At 36.4% G+C, this 19,025-nt stretch overlaps 1 protein-coding gene across 1 annotated transcript in view; it reads left to right on the top strand.

Annotated features, from left to right (window-relative positions):
- sgcz (sarcoglycan zeta) overlaps window positions 1-19,025 on the top strand; it is a 282,091-nt gene that overhangs the window by 181,271 nt on the left and 81,795 nt on the right. Inside the window, exon 3 of the mRNA XM_079617362.1 lies at window positions 7,063-7,164. Coding sequence (XP_079473488.1) covers window positions 7,063-7,164 — 102 coding nt within the window. The remainder of the gene's footprint in view (window positions 1-7,062; window positions 7,165-19,025) is intronic.

Genomic DNA, 19,025 nt, shown 5'->3' with positions numbered 1-19,025 from the left:
CACTAAAGGTTTAAATGGCACTGTATTGCCATGAATCAGACGGCTGACAGCATTCTGAAGTGATGATTGTATGTCTGTTTACATGATGTTGATTGCTCTCACAGAAATGGTTGATTCACACTTGTGCTGTATTTAAAAAAATGACTCTGGATGAGTATGCGTTTATGTCTGCAAAGCTGATGAAGAGGTTGATGAATGATCCATTGGGAATGCGGTTTGTTTCATGAATGGAAATACAGGTACCTGCATGTGACAGGAGAAATAATGAACACAAATACCACGTAAGCTTCTTATTCAACACGCTTGATATTATGGGAGATTCCACTTTCCCTTTTTGCCCTTCTGTCACAGAGATGTTTGGTCTTAACAATATCAGTCCAGCATGATCAGCAGAAGCCGCTCAGTTGATCGTGACAGGGAGAAGTGCTGAAATTGAAAATGTTATTGAGAGAGCAGCAACTCAGATGGCCATTGCTGTCGAGGAAGTTGATGGGAACAAACCACTGTCATGCCAGTTGAAGCAGAAATGCAAGCTGTAATGGTACTAAAAGAATATCAAGTTATAGGCCTTAAGGCCTCACTGACACTGTTGTCACTCCTTGAATCTCCTAAAGTGGTCACTGATTGAAAGAAAGTCTAGTTATTGAGCTGGCACAGACTGTCGCCAAGAAAACCCTTTTTCACTGTGATGATGTCATTGCTCGGCACAGTGCTGGATCATGCTTTTTAAAGTAACATTAAAACAAGCTATTTAAAAAATAAACCAACTGCAGTATGTAAATAACTTGATATTTGTGAATAAAATCATTGTATTTCAGACAGACTGTGAAACTAGCTGAGTGTATCTCTCAGCTGAAGGTGCATTGAAACATGCATTAGCCGCTTACTGTAGAACGGTTTATAATAATAGAGTGCTGCAGGGATGACGTCAAAACCCGGAAGACAAATTTGCTAGTGGTTCCCTCGAGATTGCCATATGGGTTTTTATAATGGGGTTTTTCAATTTGTGAGTAAAATATGATCTGTGGTAAACATAACTTTGCGATGCTTAGACGTTTTGTTCTACACTGTAAACTGCACATACTCACACCCATATCGAAACATGAATTTTAAAGCTGAAGGTTTAGGGTGTGTGTAATTTACGTTGTAGATCAAAACGTGTTGTCAAAAAGTATTGTCAACTTATGTAACTTATTTTAGTAATAAATGAAACCCTTACTTTTGATATTAAATGTATTAAACAAAGTCTCACCTTTCAAATTCGGTCATTTTTTAAAAGAATTTTAAACAATAAATACCGTTTTGTGGCCCTTTAATGTGTCTGACAGATCGCTGTAGTGTAGAGCATCAGTTAAAGCTGCTCTATCATCTCTTCCTTCTAGTTAATTTATAGCATCAAATAAACATGAATGAACATAAGAATGAATGTTGTTTTTACCGCGGAAAGATGTCACTCCGTTTTTCAAGTTCAAATCCTCCCATGTTAATCTACTAACTCTCCTGACTGCTTCGTCCGACAAAATGGCGGATGGCGAAGTATGATTGGTCAGATCACCTGTCAATCAAGCTCCCTGCGAAGGGTCAATTCCACCACAGAATCCTGTTAACCTTGATAAAAAAATGAAGTGTTATTATGATATCTTATTCTAGTGAATCAATGGGGCTTTTTGTTTTAAACAAAGCTTTTTTTAACCACTGTTAAAAAAAATAGAAGAAGACTTGCTACGATGGCTTAACCTTCCAATCTCCATAATTGGCAGGATAGCAGCAATAAAGATGACAATTTTACCAAAAATTAACTATCTATTATCAATGATTCCAACCCACACTCACCTGGTTTAAATCGCTAGACTCCATTATCACTCACTTCTACTGGAAAAATAAAACGCCAAGGATAAAACTCACCACACTACAAAAAAACAAGTTTCAAGGAGGACTAGAAGCACCAAATTTTCAGTATTATTCAATGGCTGACCAACTACAATACATATACAAATGGATCCACCCTACCCAATCCGATATTATATGCTATAGAAAAATCACTGTGCAAAGAATTAAATATAGCTGACATACCATTCCTCACCAAATCAATCAAACAACGCATGTTTTAATGCCGTAACTATTGCTTCCACTCTGACAGCCTGGTGGAAATTTCACCAAATCACAAATTCTACACTAGCTCCATCTAATCTCACCCCACTGTGGAACAACCGTGACTTCACAAGCAATAAAAAAATACTGAATTTTCGCACATGGGCTGAAAGGGGTATCACCCACATTAACCATAATTTCAAATCTAACACATTAACTACATTTCCGCAATTGGCCCAGGAGTTTGGCATCGGGGACAGTGAATTTTTAAAATACCTCCAACTCAAATCTTCTGTTCGGGCAAAAATAAACATCAGAGCCACAAATTTAGAACTTCCACCGGCAATATCAGACTTGGTTAACATTTCCTCTCCAAAGAAACTTCTCTCTAAAATATATAAAATCATTTCAAATCAACTTAAAATAAAATGGGAAAATGATCTCTCAATAGCCCCTGATGCCAACTTCTGGACCCAAATCTGTAAAAACATCTATCTCATGTCCAAAAATGCCAATCTTCAATTAATACAATACAAAACACTTCATAGAACACATTACACGGGCAATAGATTAGCTAAAATGGGTCTCACATCAGAAATTTGCACACATTGCAATAACAATTCTACAGATACATACATTCATGCAACCTGGCACTGCACTCCAATCAAACACTTTTGGGAAGAGGTCACACAGTCACTATCCACTATAGTGGGTTGCCGTATCCCACTATCACCCTCTCTTTGCTTGCTGGGGGACATCACAATAATTACTGATAAAACTATAAACTCTAAAATGCTCCTCATAGCTCTAACCATCGCCAAGAAAACTATCCCCATGAACTGGAAAACTCGTAATAACATACACATTAACCACTGGAAAAATCGTATTACAGACTTCATTACAATGGAATATACATCTCCCTCTTATAATTATGCATCTGAAACCAACCTCTGCCATCCAACACTTTCTGACCTCTTACAACTATGAATCCCATCTCTCCTTTCAACTCCAACTCCTCCCATCCCTTAATCAACCCACGGATATTACTGCATTTTTTTTCTTGTCATTAGTGTCATTTTTATTTTTTTATTTTATTTATTACAGTTATTATTATGATAACTATTATTATTTGTATTATTGTTGTAACTGCTATTGTTACTGTCGTTGCCCTCATCATTGTTATCACCATTACCATCATCATCATCATCACCATCATTATTATTATTATTGTTATTGTTGTTTGGGAATTACTAACCTGGTGTTCATTGTTATCACTACTGCTATGAGTACAGTCATCATCCGTCAACACTTTACTAGCATACACTGGTTTGCTTTATCATGCGTATCATATGCATCGGTTGTGAGATTTGAGCCGCCGTTCAGTCTGTATTTCACAGCACGTGAGAAATGGTTTTCTCTGCATTGGGGCTGTTTTGGACCGACTGTTTGAATGCATTCGCTTACCGGAATGTGTTAAAATATTATTACCATTTAAATTAGTACAAGTAGGAATGTACATACTGTCACTGTCTTGGATTCTTATTTTGTTGTTGTGTTTCCCTTAGTTCCTGTTTCCCTGCTCAGTTTAGTTTTTGTTTCCTTGGTTTCTGATTATGTCCCTGTTGGTTTCTTTGGTTAATTATTATCAGTTATCAGTTTTTTATTTAGTTAATTGTTATACCCTGCATATATACTTCCTGTACAGTTTAGTCATTTGTTGTTTATTGTCTATTTGTAATGTGTTTTATTAACAATCTCCTGCGCTTATAATAAAAGACTGTATTTCTCGTTCATACGTTTGCATACTACACCAAACCGTTACACATACAGTACATTTTTTGTTGTTTCTAATCAGGCAGAATACCTGGTTTGCAGTTTATCAAACCAAATGTTTTTTTAAATTGTGAATTTCCAACCCGATCTCACGGCAATTCGTACGAATTTTACGAGGTGGCTAATTCGTACCAATTCATACGACCTCACTCGTACGAATTTGTAAGTTTTTTGCTAAATCGTACATATTTTACGATTTGCCAAAATCGTATGAATTCATACGAATGACCTACCCCTGACCCCGCCCCTAAACCCAACCGTCACGTGGGTTTAGACAAATCGTACAAATTCGTACGAGTGAGGTCGTACAAATTCGTACGAATTAGCCACCTTTTAATCACTCGTACAAATTCGTACGAATTGGTCGTGAGATAGCGTTGGAATTTCAATGTTTTTTTTTTCTTTCTTTCTCTGAAAATGGAAAATCTGGTAAAATAAGTAAAGGTGTTCATTATTCTCTCTTTTTAAACTCTTGTTTGACATCAGTGCCATGGTCTACTTTCCGAAAGAATAACAGGTTGACATAGTCCACCTTTTCGGCTTTTAGTTTACCTGAAATTGTGCCGAAACGGGACTTGAAGTTCCCTATCTTCTGGCGGTGCTTTCATATTCAGTAATTATAGTGTTATGTGATAATTGTGACACAATGCTTTTAGAGCCAACCATGAAACAGCTTCTCTAGTAATTGACTAATTAATGTTGTCCAAGAACACAATAATGCACTCTTGAGAGATAAAAAGAACAGGTTAAAAGCAGGGAGGTCAAAAAAAAGATAAAAAGGTAAAATACATTTTTTTTATACATTTTAAAAAGGTAGAAAGTATAATTAATTAAAAACATTTTTTTTTTTTTTTTTTTTTTTTACAATATATTGACTCATAAATAAACAACATACTTCTCTATCAACAATGTCCAGTCTTTTTTAAAAATATGAAAAATGTGTACTGGTGCCTGACGTCATTATTGCAGTTATGGCATCTGGGAAGGAGATAGAGAGATAGGGGTAAAGGAAGCTGGAAAACAGCCGTGGGGCTCCTTTTTGTGCAACCCAAATTGAATAGAGAAACCAGCCTTTGAGAGATGTTTAAATCCACATGCTGCCACATCTGAGCATTTACAATCATTTATTAATGCAGAGACGTGGGAGCAAACTGGTACATTTTTGTACATTCTGACATCCATATTCTTGCATTCTCTACAAGACAGAAAAGCTTTCATCCAGAAAAACAAGAGCATGCAAATGTAACTATCAATTCATGCTTCATACATGTGAAACTCACAGTTCTTTTGATTATCAATGCTGAACCTGCTAAAGGCTGACTGTGTTTCTGCAACTGTGGGCACACCAGGGGCATCTAAATGTAATGTCAAGTCCTACACGAAGACGACGAGTGGCAAAGCGGATCAATTTAGCAACAGTTACTTTCATTTTCAATATACAAAACAAACGTGGATACTCTACAATGGGAAAATAAGCACAACAGTGTTCTAGAGCACAGTCAAAACCAGACAGTGAGCAAACTGAACTGAGTACAGTATATACAGAGTGAAATGAATGAACAAAACAAGGATCAGGTGTGTGAAATCAATGAAACGATGAGTAAGCATGACGACAAATGAAAACGTGCTTGGTTACCATAACGACAAATGAAAACGTGGTTGGTTACCATGACAACCAATGAGACAGAAAGTAAATACAATACATTTGTAAAAATAAACTTAGGGTACATTTACACGACAACGATGAGCAAAAGACGGGGAAGTTTCTCGTGTACAGGCGACATCGTTGTCAAAGGCTGCATTTACACTGCAGGTCTTGATGCCCAATTCCGATTTGCTGATCCGAATTTTTTGACTACCCGCTTACATCATCTTTTAAAAGTGACCCGTATCCGATATATGCATTTACACTATACACTGCCAAAACAACCCAATATAGACGTTCTGACCCGGAAAATGAAGTAAAACAGCTTGATATGCAATGGACGCAGAAGCAGACAAAATTTGTATAGTGAAGCGCGGATCGCGGTTATATTCGCGGGGGCTCTGTGGATAATCCACGGATTGGGCGGGTCAAGTAATAAAAATAACATTCTGATTTAATTTCGGGTGGGTCGCGGGTGGATATGATAAATCATTATTAACGAAAATATTAACTACATTCTCTAGAACATGCTTTGTTTTTGGCTGTGGATTCGGGTGACGTTGGAGCTCATCCGCGCATCTCTAATTATCCAGTGTTTTACTTTCCGCATTATTTTCAAAGGTCAGCAAAACATTGCTCTCGTAAAGCGGAGAAAAATTACTCCACTGTGTTGAGCCTTCGTCCTCCATCGCGCTATTAATAAGTCATGTGATCGCCGGTGTTCAGCTGAGTTGACGTCCCCTTTTTAATGACGTACGACTCGCATTTACTGCGGAATATACGATTTACATTTACATATACTTACATGGCAGACACAAATGCACGTATCCGATTCATATCTGATTTATTTCCACATATGAGTGAGGCCTGAAAATGATCTGAGAATATCGGAATCCATGTGATTTTTTTCCTGCTAACACGGTCGCCGGTCATATCCGGTCTGTGCCACATGAGAGGAAAAAATGTGGAATTGGGTCACTTGAACCATGCAGTGTAAATGGGGCCAAAATGATCACCGTTCACTCTGATCCGTGAAAAAGAATAAAAGCGCTGTATAATGCATATCAGGCAAATAGTTACCGATGTCACTGAAGAAGACTTGACAAGTGATATGCATGTTCACAAATTCACATTTTTGTTGTTTACATGGGGACAATGTTTTAAAAAGTTTCAGGCCCCCAAAACGGTGTTGTCATCTACATGAATGCCCAAAACACATAAAAAGTTTTCCTTTTTTATATGAAAACGGTGTGTTGTGTAAACGGCCCCTACAAGTCCATGAAAATGAAACACCCGCGGTTCACAAGGAGACAGCATGTCTCTTAGCTTGTGTTATCATTCAGATGCTGATGTTTTGCCTTGAACTCAGGATATTTACAGGTGAAAAATACTTTGATTTAGAAAACAATCCTTGAAACGTAAATATGTTAAACAATAATATATGTGCATGCATATCACAAAACTCTTTCTTTCTCTTTTTCTCTGTCCCTCAGGATGGCATGGGAAATCTCCGCGTAACCAAAGAGGGCATCAGATTAGAGGGAGTGTCGGAGTTCCTTCTTCCACTTTATGTGAAAGAGATCAAATCCAGACGGGTAAGACTTTGGTACAATAGGCAAATCATGGTGTAAACTTGAAATTATTATTATTTTTTGTTAAATGAAAATTATCCCAGGTCTGTATTTCAAACAAGTGGCACCACATTATATAGACAGGTAATGGCTGATTAAAATATTCTGATGGTACATCAAATGATTTTCACTACCATGGTAAAATACTCTGGTACTCAGGTACCATGTCACAGTAATACCATAGTATATTTATTTTTAGTTGGTGTCAGCAAACTAAGTGATTAGGGTAGTGGGTTTTGGCTTTGGACGAGGATTTTTCTCCTGTTCTCTTCACAGGTGCAGTAGGTCACATTGAAAGAGCTGGTGCTGAATCCACGTTAAGCAGCTCAAACAACCTGCTGAACTTTGCCTGCTAAATCCCTCAGTGAAGCTATTTCACTCGGCGCTGCCATTTAGCGAGTGAATTTACTGGTTGGCGTCTTTTCAGCCTGTAGCACAAGTTCAGCTCATTCATTCAGCGTCGTGTTACACTTGATGCGACAAGGGCTATTCTTTTATGATTAAATTGATTATTTAAATCCTTCAGAATTATTTAGTTCCTTTAAAAAGGTTTTTATTTTTTATTTTATCTGACGTATCACTTCTCATATTTTCCTTTCATGTTGTGTTTCTGTATATACTGTGTACTGTAAAATATATATATACACACAGTATATATATTTACTCATATACTCATATGATATATAGTCATTATGTGCGTGCGTGCGTGCGTGCGTGTGTGCGTGCATGCGCGTGTGTGTGTGTGTTTGCATGTATGTATGCATAGGATTAAATGTATGTACATAAAGCATTGGATAACACAAATGGATATTTTTTGAAGACTCTTCATGCAACAGTTTATACAAACAGTGAGTATATAACCTGCATTGTATACTATATATATATATATTATTATTTTTATTGTATTTTTTTTAGGGCACAGGTTAAATGTCATTAATGGACATTTGAAAACATTTTTTTGGCTAAATGTAGTCAAGTTATTTGCGGGATGCTTGATTTAGCATTTTTTGCTTCCCATTTGCAGTTTGTCACGGTATAAGTTACAAAAATGAAGGACATTAATACATTATCTACACTCTTCATCAAATGCCGACACACCCACCGTGCTGACAGGGCATGCAAATTGAGAGGGTTTCAGACATCACTGGTCTGTCATTCCAGGTACCAGCTGTGATGCTGGAGTGAGCGTGGTAGGGATTCTAGCTTGAACTCTTGATATATGTGACAGGACAAAGTGTAGATCACTAAGATGAATAGGGCAAGCGCACCAGCACACATTCTTTGTCAAGCACACATACAGAGAAGTACACAGGGTCGGGTGCTTCCCCAAACTCCCGCTGTACGCATGCATCATGTTCTGGTTCATTTGTATTAGGCCTCTGTTGACCTTTAGCACCCAATTGTAAACACAACGTTGTTGATCGATTTCTCTCCTTCTCTTTCCCTCTCTTTCTCGTTGTGTCTTACTCTTTAACTCACTGTAGCTGTTGTCACTGCGGCATTCATAATCTGCACTATCTATCTATCTATCTATCTATCTATCTATCTATCTATCTATCTATCTATCTATCTATCTATCTATCTATCTATCTATCTATCTATCTATCTATCTATCACTACTTTAAATAAAATATATTTAGTCAATATTGTGTCAACAAATGAATGAATTTCCTCAAATTACAATAAAATATACAATTATTAACTTATCATATTTAATTTTACTCTGACTACAATTGCATCGTTTTATATTTACTTATCCTATATTTACACTCTAAAAAATACTGGGTTGTTTCAACCCAATTTTGGGTCAAATATGGACAAGCCCAGCCGTTAGGTTAAATTTTTACATTACATTTTTAACCCAACATTTGGGTTTGTCCATATTTTACCCAAAATTGGGTTGAAACAACCCAGCATTTTTTAGAGTGTATTTTAACATTTAATTAACAAACACTGTGTTGTTATAGTTGTTATTCACGTCATGTTGAGCTGAGGCAAATTGTAATATTACTTTTATGTTGTGCATATACGTGATTAATCACATATTTATAGGATGCGTTCGGGTGAGTTAATTAACCCGCTTGCTGCGTTTCAGTTTACTGGCGTTCATTCACTGTTTCGCTTCAGCTCGTGCAGCTCAAGCAGGTCAATCCCCGTCACACTGAATGAAATGATCTGAAACAAGCATAATCTTACCCAAAAAAAATACATTATTAATATTCTGTGCTGTTATGTTTAATATCCTTGAATTGAGGGTGCACATTTTCCATCTCATCTTCGTAAAAAAAAAATATGACAAAATCAAGAAGCCATTTTTTAACAAACACTTTACGACCACAACCTTAGCCAAGTTCTATCTTTTTTTTTTTTTCAGCAGTCCAGCTGCTTTAGCTTTTTAGCCTAGGCTATCCCATGTTAACATTACACAAAACATGTCTTAACATATATGCTAGTCCTTTCAACAGATGTGGTAATTGGCGCACCAGTGAAACTGAAATTAATAGAGGCATAGCAGTCTCTATAGTTTAGTCTATACCGATACACTGTGCAGAAACAATGGCCGCTGAGCCTGTTTGGAGTGCACATTCATTAATAATGATAAACCCCTTTACCACTGCTCAGATAAACTTATAAAGAAGCCTTGTCCCTGAGCCAATAAATCAAAGTGCCTAATGTGTTAGCCGCAGTGATTAGCATTAAAGAACACAAACAAAGCGCAGGCTTTCTGCTAGCTCGCTGATGGCACTCCTGATTAGCCTCAATAATCACCAGCGCACATCAAAGCCTGTTGAGGGCCCTTTGCATTTCCCCTCAGCACCCCACCGAGAACACAGCGACGCAAATCCCAACACACGCTCGCAGCGACATGGCGGCCATTTTGGATCATTTGCCTCAGATGACTGTGTGCGACATTGCGAATTATAATTAATCCACAAAGTGTAGAAAGCCAGAAGCTAGGGTTCGGGGGGTGCGGCATGGTGGTCTTGGTCTTGGAGGAGAGCCTTGAGCTGTAAAGCTGAATACTGCAGACAAGCTGTTTTGGCGTCTCCTACAAAGAGGGATTGTGCCATAGCCTGAATTGACACCCTGCTTCTTAGGGCCACCAATGATGTGTGACACAGGCACTCATGAAAGAGTGGCCAAAAAAGGAAAGATATGAAAGGAAAGGTGCTTGAGAAGGATGAAAAAAGATTCACAACATGAGGGGCAGCAGGAGAAGTGACAGTATGTATCCACCAGTAAAAAAAAAAGAGGCCTGCAACATGAAAGTTACATTTTTTATATTTTTTTGTGGTGACATTGATTTGCTGACAAACTGACAAATAACCTGCACTATTTGAATCAGACTTTATTTAAAATTGTATTTTAGAATTGTAAATAAGGGCCAAGCACCGATTCTGCGTAGGCAGATATTGTATATTAGTGCGTCTTAGTCAGCTCCCTAGGTCTAGTATCCATATATTGTATACACAAATTCGGGACAACATCCTTAATTTCACTACCGTAATTTATGAACAACTGCATAACAGCTATGTTCTGACTTTTTTTAATGTTATTTAATGTACATTATGATACATACTTTATTGTAATATATACATGCAGCAATTCAGTCGTAAATGAATTATAAATGTTAGCTAGATTATGTTACCTGTCTGTCGATGTATAGTTATGCTGAAATATAATTAAATTCAATTATTTTATTTTTTTTACATTTAGCCTGTGCGATTGTGTGTGGTGAGTTGGCTCGGGTGATTTATGTTTCACGGTTCAGAACTTACGGTGAGGGAACATATTGAGCATTGATGCATTGTGGGTATTTTTAGGGAGCAAACGTTTCAGTGCACTGGATTGATTTTGCGATGGAGACACCCCTTAAAATGGCCGACTCACTGATCAGTGCCCTGACAGGGATTCACAGAGACTGTTAGTTTTCTTCTTCTTCTTCTTTTTCTGCTCTTGAAGAGGAAAATTGTGAAATTTGGCACACAGATAGAGGAGTCCGAACAATCACCACAGCAATTTTGGAGTCTCTTACTCAATGCTTCTAGTGCCAACGATTGTCCAAACTAGAAGGGATGTCCTCTGATTCATCGACTCAAGACGATTTGATTGCACCCTATGATGCCCTTTTCTGTCATGAAAATCCACTTTTTATTTTTTTGTGACATGGGAAGACTGACTTGTAATAATAGTCATATGCATCCCTTTATAAACATACGGGGATAAGTTATACTGAGGGTTATGGGTTTCAAATTGTCCTTATGATCTATTTTGGTCTTCCTGGATTTTGGAAGTAGTGTTCCTGGATGGCCACGTAATGATGCAATTGCATTCACCATATGGCAAAATAATAAGTTTTAAAATATTTTTTGGCCCTGTCCTGAATTGCCTAGTGGAAATTAGTGAGACTTCTCTGTAAAAAGTTTGTGTCCAACATTTCTGTGAAGCCTGCATTGATGGCTTCACAAAAATGCTGTCTGTTATCCAACATTCCACGGGCATTACTGTACATTACCAGAGTGAGGACTGAGAAATTCTGAGGAACTTACACTAGACGGTTCAAAAGTTTGTAAGATTTTAAATTTTTTGTATTATCAAGTAAGTGTTTTTTTAAATGTTATTATATTTTAAAATATCAGTTATTCCTGTGATGGCAAAGCTGAATTTTTAGCAGCCATTTCTACATTCTTCAGTGTCACATGATCCTTAAAAAATCATTCATGCTGAAAATGTTGCTCAGGATTTATTGATCTGTATATGTTGCTCAACATTTTTTTTTGTATCTTATCATTATTGAGGTTGAAAACAGTTGTGCTTCTTAATATTGTTGTGAAAACTCAACAATAAAATATTTTAATTAATTAATATTAATATTTGTTCCAGGATTCGCTGATTAGGAAGTTGAAAAAAAAACAGCATTTGTTTTAAATATAACTTTTAAGATTAAACAGGTCTATTGTCACTTTTGATTAATGTAATGCATCCTTGGATAAACAAAAGCAATAATTTCTTTCAAAAATAAAGTTGTACTGACAGCAAACTTTTCAACGGTATTACATCTAATCCTGTTTTATATTTAACCATGTATTTCATCACCTACAGTTATGTTAAGATTGCAAAATCCATTTAGTTCATGAGCTAAAATTATTATGCTGATACATGCAAAGCTGTTTCCTTGTTTTTTCCTTGTTTTCAGGACAGGATACAGGATATATGCAACGGGTAAAGCAAGATCTCCTGCCATAAAGTCACACCGACTCTGCAGTGCTAATTTAAGGATGTCTTTTCAGCATATATCCCACTGTGCTTTAGATAAAAAGCTGAGTTAGTCAGGTTACAGTGGGAATGTCATTGCCTAGGACAAGATAATTCATTAAAGGCCTGATGTATGTGTGTGTGTGTATTTTTGCATAAATGTTCATGTACACCTGGTGACTATTATAACCAAGGACTCACGCATATTTTATAGGTGTCCCTCTCAAGTTATGTGTTTACGTCACTATAGGCACAGAAGACAAGAGTTTATTTTTGCCTCCCGTGCAACCTTCTGTCTCTTGTGAATGTTGCACAACCATTCTCTCCTGGTGCTCTCTCTTTCATATGCGCTATCTATCATTTCCTCTTTCTCTCTCGTTCGTTCTCTATGGTACTCCCTTGTGGCCTTGTTGCTAGAATGCCTGTATTGGGAGTTGCTAAAACGAGACAAAAGTTTCCTGTTGTAGGCATTATTTCCACACTCTGTATGATGTAGGAAGAATATGATATTTTCTCTTGTTCTCCTCCCCTTAGTAATATCCGCTTTTATTCCATCCTTAAACAAATGTTGAGACAAGAAAAAAAATTGTCAAAATGATTTTCTAGGAATGGTTGAAATGATTGTAAATCCCTCCTCAGGAGTCTAAACACCATCCACATGCACACAGACTAGAGCGTCTCACTGTTTTTACTGATCATTGGAGAATCAGAGAAATAGAAAATGTGACAAAAGAACAAGAGAGACTTAACGTGCCCACGAGAGTCTGAAAGTAGAATAGGTACACCATCCAAAAGTATTTTTTAAAATAAATTCATACTTCTATTCAGCAAGAACTAATTTATCAAAAGTCCCAGTAAAGACATTTAATGCTGTTCAACCTTCTATTCATCAAATATTCATGAAAAAAAAGCAGCACGGTAACCAAAACATTTTTTTAGCAGCACAACCGTTTTCAACATTGATGATAATAATGTTTATTGAGCAGCAAATCAGCATATTATAATGATTTCTGAAGGATGTGACACTGAAGCATGGAGTAAAAAAAAAAAAAAAAAAAAAAAAACATTTTTCCATCACAGGAATTTTAAAGGGGTGGTAAAATGCCATTTTCACAAGATGTAAAATAAATCTCTGATGTCCCGTGTGTGTGTGTGTGTGTGTGTGTGTGTGTGTGCGTGCGTGCGTGCGTGCGTGTGTGTGTGTGTGAAGTTTTAGCACAAAATATCCCACAGATATTTTTATATAGCATGTTAAAGTTGTCACTTTTTGAGGGTTTGCAAAAACGCACCGTTTGGTGCCTGGCCCTTTAAATGCAAATGAGCTGCTGCAGAGGGCGGGGTTTCAAGAGCTCCTGTGTGTTAGCAGCTGCGATTACCTCACACAGACGCAGACACACTAAAATGACAGAAACGGTTCTGTCTAATGTTAAAACGGAGTCAGACAAAGATGGAGAGACTCAAGAAGAAGTGACAACACATAGAATGCAACAGGACGTCTCTGAATGGTTAGTTGATGAATTTATGTTGCTGATGTGGAGTTAATTATCTTAAATTAGGATATTCTGTCATGGTAATCTATAAATCGCTCGTATAGGAACTGTTGTGAGATGCACACAGACTGACTTTCTATTGCATGTGAAAAGATGGATGCTAAAGTTTGAGCTGACTCACAAATGTACTCTTATACAACAACTTTTCCTCTTCACAACACGTGGTTTATGTACATTTTAGGGTTGGTGATGTCACTAACCCCGGAGGAATGTCGTGTAGTCTCTACCAGTCGTTTGTTGTAGTCCTTTTCTTTAAAAGCAAATATCTTCCTTTCCTTTGAACTTTGAGCGTTGTAACTTTGCAGATGTTGTTTATGCTCAAACAGCAACATTTCACTAAAGTTAGAAAAGTGAAATCATACTTTACCACCACTTTAAAATAGAAACCAGGTATTTAACCCTACAAAGGGAAATCCAAAAAGAGGCATCAGCAAATTAATGTATTGCTATATGTTGCTTATTAGGACACAAATAATACAATCTCATGATTAAAAAAAAAAACACAAAAAAAACATGACTTTTATTTTAGATATTAATGTTTGTATCCCCCGGGATACGTTGCCCCGTTGGGGGTATAAATATATTGAGAAAAAATGCTTGTTTGACAATGCTTGCTACATTTTAGCCCAATTTTTAAACCTATAACTTAAACTAAACATTCTTTGAAAAATTCTGTTGAACAATAAGTAGAATGCCTATTTAGAAATCTTTAATGACTGTATAAATTAAATGTAAGATGGGGGATACAAACATTTACAGATTATGAAAAATGTCAAAAATAAATGTCAAAAATTTCAACAAACGCAATAAGCTAACACTTAACAACAACTTTTTAAACATGTAAGTCCACTCCAAATATTGTAAATGTGAAATATATAAACATTTATCTGAAGGTGATTAGATTTCCCTCCACAGGTGGCCATGTTGTTTTTGAATGCTGCCCGTGTGCTGAACAAAGAATGTATGAGCGAAGTCATCAGATCTAAATATTCACAACAAACACCCTTTCAACATGAAACCCACTTTCACACTCTCTCTAGCCACAGCCCCACAAATGGTTATATCCCCAGGCCTAGGATACAAAAACCTTTTTAGTGTTAAAATGTAATAATATTTCACAATTTTTAATCAAATTTGATCTAATTTGAACATAAAATCAAACTGTGCACATTTTTTTTCCTAAACTTCACACGATAGTCATCAAATTGATTTATGTTCTTTAAAATGTTTCTTTAACAAAATTTTGTTTCTGTTAATTAGTATAATTTGTTATTCATCTTCGGGCACATCCCTGATATTGGTAAAATGTTGTGGGGAAAAGTATTGCAATATTTTACTAATTGGAAATTGTGCTATTGTGTAACATGCTTATGTTATGAATATCACCAATTTTTATACTTCTTACTGCCATGGTTACAAGTGTCATTTCTGGCTGGTACAAGAACAGAAGAGTAGTTTATGTCATATTAGTGCATATAGAGAGTATACGCGTCACTCCTGTAAGACTTTGCATGAACAGGACAATTCAAAAGTCACACCTGTCAGTAAATACGGTTTCCAGTCCCAAACATTGAGTGTGTTAGTAGAGAGCGAGGGATTCACAAGTATTGGAAAGTGTGTTGGTATTAATGTTTTATTCAGGGGGGTTGGGAGTGTGGTGGAATGGCCCATGTAAAAATAGGTTCCCATTAACATTTAACAACATTTCAGGATGATAAAACATGGGGACTGTTCAGACCTTCAGGATCTGAGAATGACGGAGAATATTAATTATTCTCTCTGCGCTCTCTCTCAGATGCACAAAAATTCTCAAAAGCCTTGTGGGCACAGGTTACCTCTGCAATTACCTCTCATCTCTTAGCAATGTCATCCCACCTTTCATTTTGGCTCAACTAGTCCCACGTGCGATGTGATTGGATAACTCTGCGTTGTATTGCCGTGATTGGTTAGGCATAACCCAACATCAAAGCGCAAGGCATGTGTGTCATCAGAGAGCAGCGGGCATAACGAAGAGTGAAAGTCTCTTTATTTACATTAGTGTCACACAATCTGTTCTGTCAAAGCACATTATTATTGTTTTTCCGTACAGGAGGGGTGGGAACTATGTTTACGAGGGCATGCGATGGCGACATGATGCTGTTCGACAGATGCAGAGATGACAGCAACTGCTAGTGACATGTAATATAACTCACCGTGAGTTTCCACAACAGTGTTGTTATATGACTTCAAATGTTTCTTGATACCTTAAAGGGATATTTCCCCCCAAAATGAAAATGATGTCACAATTTGCCATGTTGTCTTATGTTTTTCCAAACCCGTAAGACTTTCGTTCGTCTTCACAACACAAACAACGGATATACTATACTGTATATATCTAGCCTATATATAATATCAATCCATATCCATTAAATTCAATTCACATTTATTTCCATAGTGCTTTTCACGATAAACATTGTTTCAAAGCAGCTTTACAGAAAATACATGTCTACATTACGATTTAGATTGATCTCTTATCAGAGGTGACTGTGTCCAAGTTATGTATTTCAGAAATGTACACATACAAATCACACAGTTAGCGAACAAATATTCATTTAAGGCACAACATTGAGCTCATTGAAGTAATTATTAGAAGTTGTAAACACAATGATTACAATATATATAAAAATAGCATATGTGCATTATTAGTAGATTAGGGTTAGTAGAATAAGTTGACTTACTTGCAAAGTTACTTATTGTCACTAGAATGTATGTTGGGAGACCATCAAAATAAAGTGTTGGCAGACACTACAGGTGAATAGGGTAAAATTGTAAAATAATAGATATCACCATGAAACTTCCTCAGTTGATTACTTACACAAGTATATAAAAAAAATGATTTACAAGTTTTTGAAAATGTTATGCTTAATTATGCAAATGAGGCATTATTTCATTAAATATATGTAACTTTGCATATATTTTCGGTAGAGAGATCTGACCATATGATAAAGCAAGGTGCAAAATTGCATTTTATTTACACAAGATGAAAACATAATTTAAGAGGGATTTCAGGAAATATGCAAGTCTGAAAGAAGATATGTTATTGAAGACAAATAGCCCAAAATCTCAAAATTGACCAGTGAAAAAAATAAAATAAAAACTTTTTGTCTGCCGTGTCTCACCTTAAGCAGACAATATAGTAATACTCTAATGACTGGTAGTTGTACGTATAGCTAACATAGTGTCTAAAGTGGACTATCAAAATAAAGTGTTACCAAAATATCTTCATTTGAGTTCTGAAGATGAAGGAAAGTACAGTATTATGGCTTTGGAACGACATGAGGGTGTGTAACACAATTGTGGGTAAACTAACCCTTAGATGCACTCAGTATGTGATTTTTATGACAGCATTCCTGTGAATGACCAAATTAGCGCTTGATGGGACATCACCAAATAAACGTGTGTTTAGCTAATTGGGGTCACTGTCTCCAGAACAATGAGCCGTAGTTAATTAACCAAATAAATGTAAACACTGTCTGCATCTTAACATCTCACGTCGCCAGCGCCTCTGGCAAATTTCCAGCTGTTGCCTTTTCAGATGTCGAATTCCTCGCCTCATACGCCGATACATGGTGACACGGCCGTTTACACCAACCTGGGATCAACTCTACCTTTCTCGATGAGAGAAATTAATTAAAAACAGACACGGTTTTAATTAATGCTACACGTTGACATTACACAGGCTAGTGGACCATTTTAGTTTTGATCCTCATCAGCGGCTAATGACATTTAGCCGGGGTCCATGTAGCATGTGTAAAAGGGCAGGCTAGCCGTTGGGTGTTTAGCTAGCAGGGCTCAGGGTACAACCTGGACTGTGGAGGTAAATGTTAGAGGTGATAAGAGCGTATCCGCGGGACTGAGGAGAAATGAAGTCTGGACAGGAACTTCCACAGACTGCTAACAATGATAAATCCAAATAATCTTTGAGTTTTAGATTTAGAAAGTGATGCACAACCTTTGCTGGAGATTTGCTTCTACCCTGTTCATAGTGCAGAAAGGAAAATGGCTGCTTTATTGAGATAAACTGTTCCTTTATGTCGCTGAGAACACTTTAAAGTAAGTAAAAAAAAAGTGTTTGCAAGAAATGTTATCTTCTCTAAGCTGCTCCGTATTTACTGAGAAATGGCATGTTTGAAGTTGTCAATAACATATTCATTTAAATGTTTATTGAGCACATTCATTCAGCATTGAATGTCTTTCCTTGAAAACTTAAGTGTCAAGATGTAATAATGCTTCTTGAAGGCTTCTTGTTTATGTGCACAATATGTTTCTGAAAGGAATACTAGCTTACTACTTACGGCATTCTGTACAGACATACTTTGTTGTATGTGAAGCTAGTATGTAAAATATGCAGTGTTAAACATTTCAAACAATAATTGTCTGTATTGTTATCTCATTGTGTTGCATGTTTCATTCAGTATGTGGTGTCCAGTTTTCAACAAAACAAAAAACCTGACTTTCTAAAAAATGGGGACGTTTGGTGAAAAAGTGGAAGTTGTGGAAGTTTGAACAATTAACGACTTAAGAAGGAATGTTAAAATTGAGTGATATTCATTTGTCACACTCAACATGTAAGAAATGTCAAGTTGAGTGCATTCCATTGTGGGAGTTCCTTATACTCACCAATTTATTTGATGTAAAAACAGTAATATTGTAATAACAGTAATGGAATATTATCACAATATATCAGTAAACATTTCTTATAATTATCAATGTCGCAAAAACTTGTGCTGCTTAATATTTTTGTGATTGTTTCTTTCAGAATTTTTTGATGAATATAAAGTTCAAAAGAATAGCATTTATTAGAATTGTTTTGTAACAATGTAAAAGTCACTGTCACTTTTGATATATTTATTGCATCCTTGCTGAATTAATTTCTTTCTAAAATAATCTTACTAACCCCAGACTTTTTAACAGTATACTGTACATACTGTACGAATATGAGTGTCATGGTAGTTTAGTTTTCCCGAACATGTTAAGCTA

This window comes from Phoxinus phoxinus, assembly GCF_949152265.1.
Source record: "Phoxinus phoxinus genome assembly, chromosome: 6".
NCBI lineage: Eukaryota > Metazoa > Chordata > Actinopteri > Cypriniformes > Leuciscidae > Phoxinus > Phoxinus phoxinus.
The sequence above is the reverse complement of the archived record's forward strand: the minus strand, read 5'-3'. Positions and strand labels throughout refer to the sequence as shown.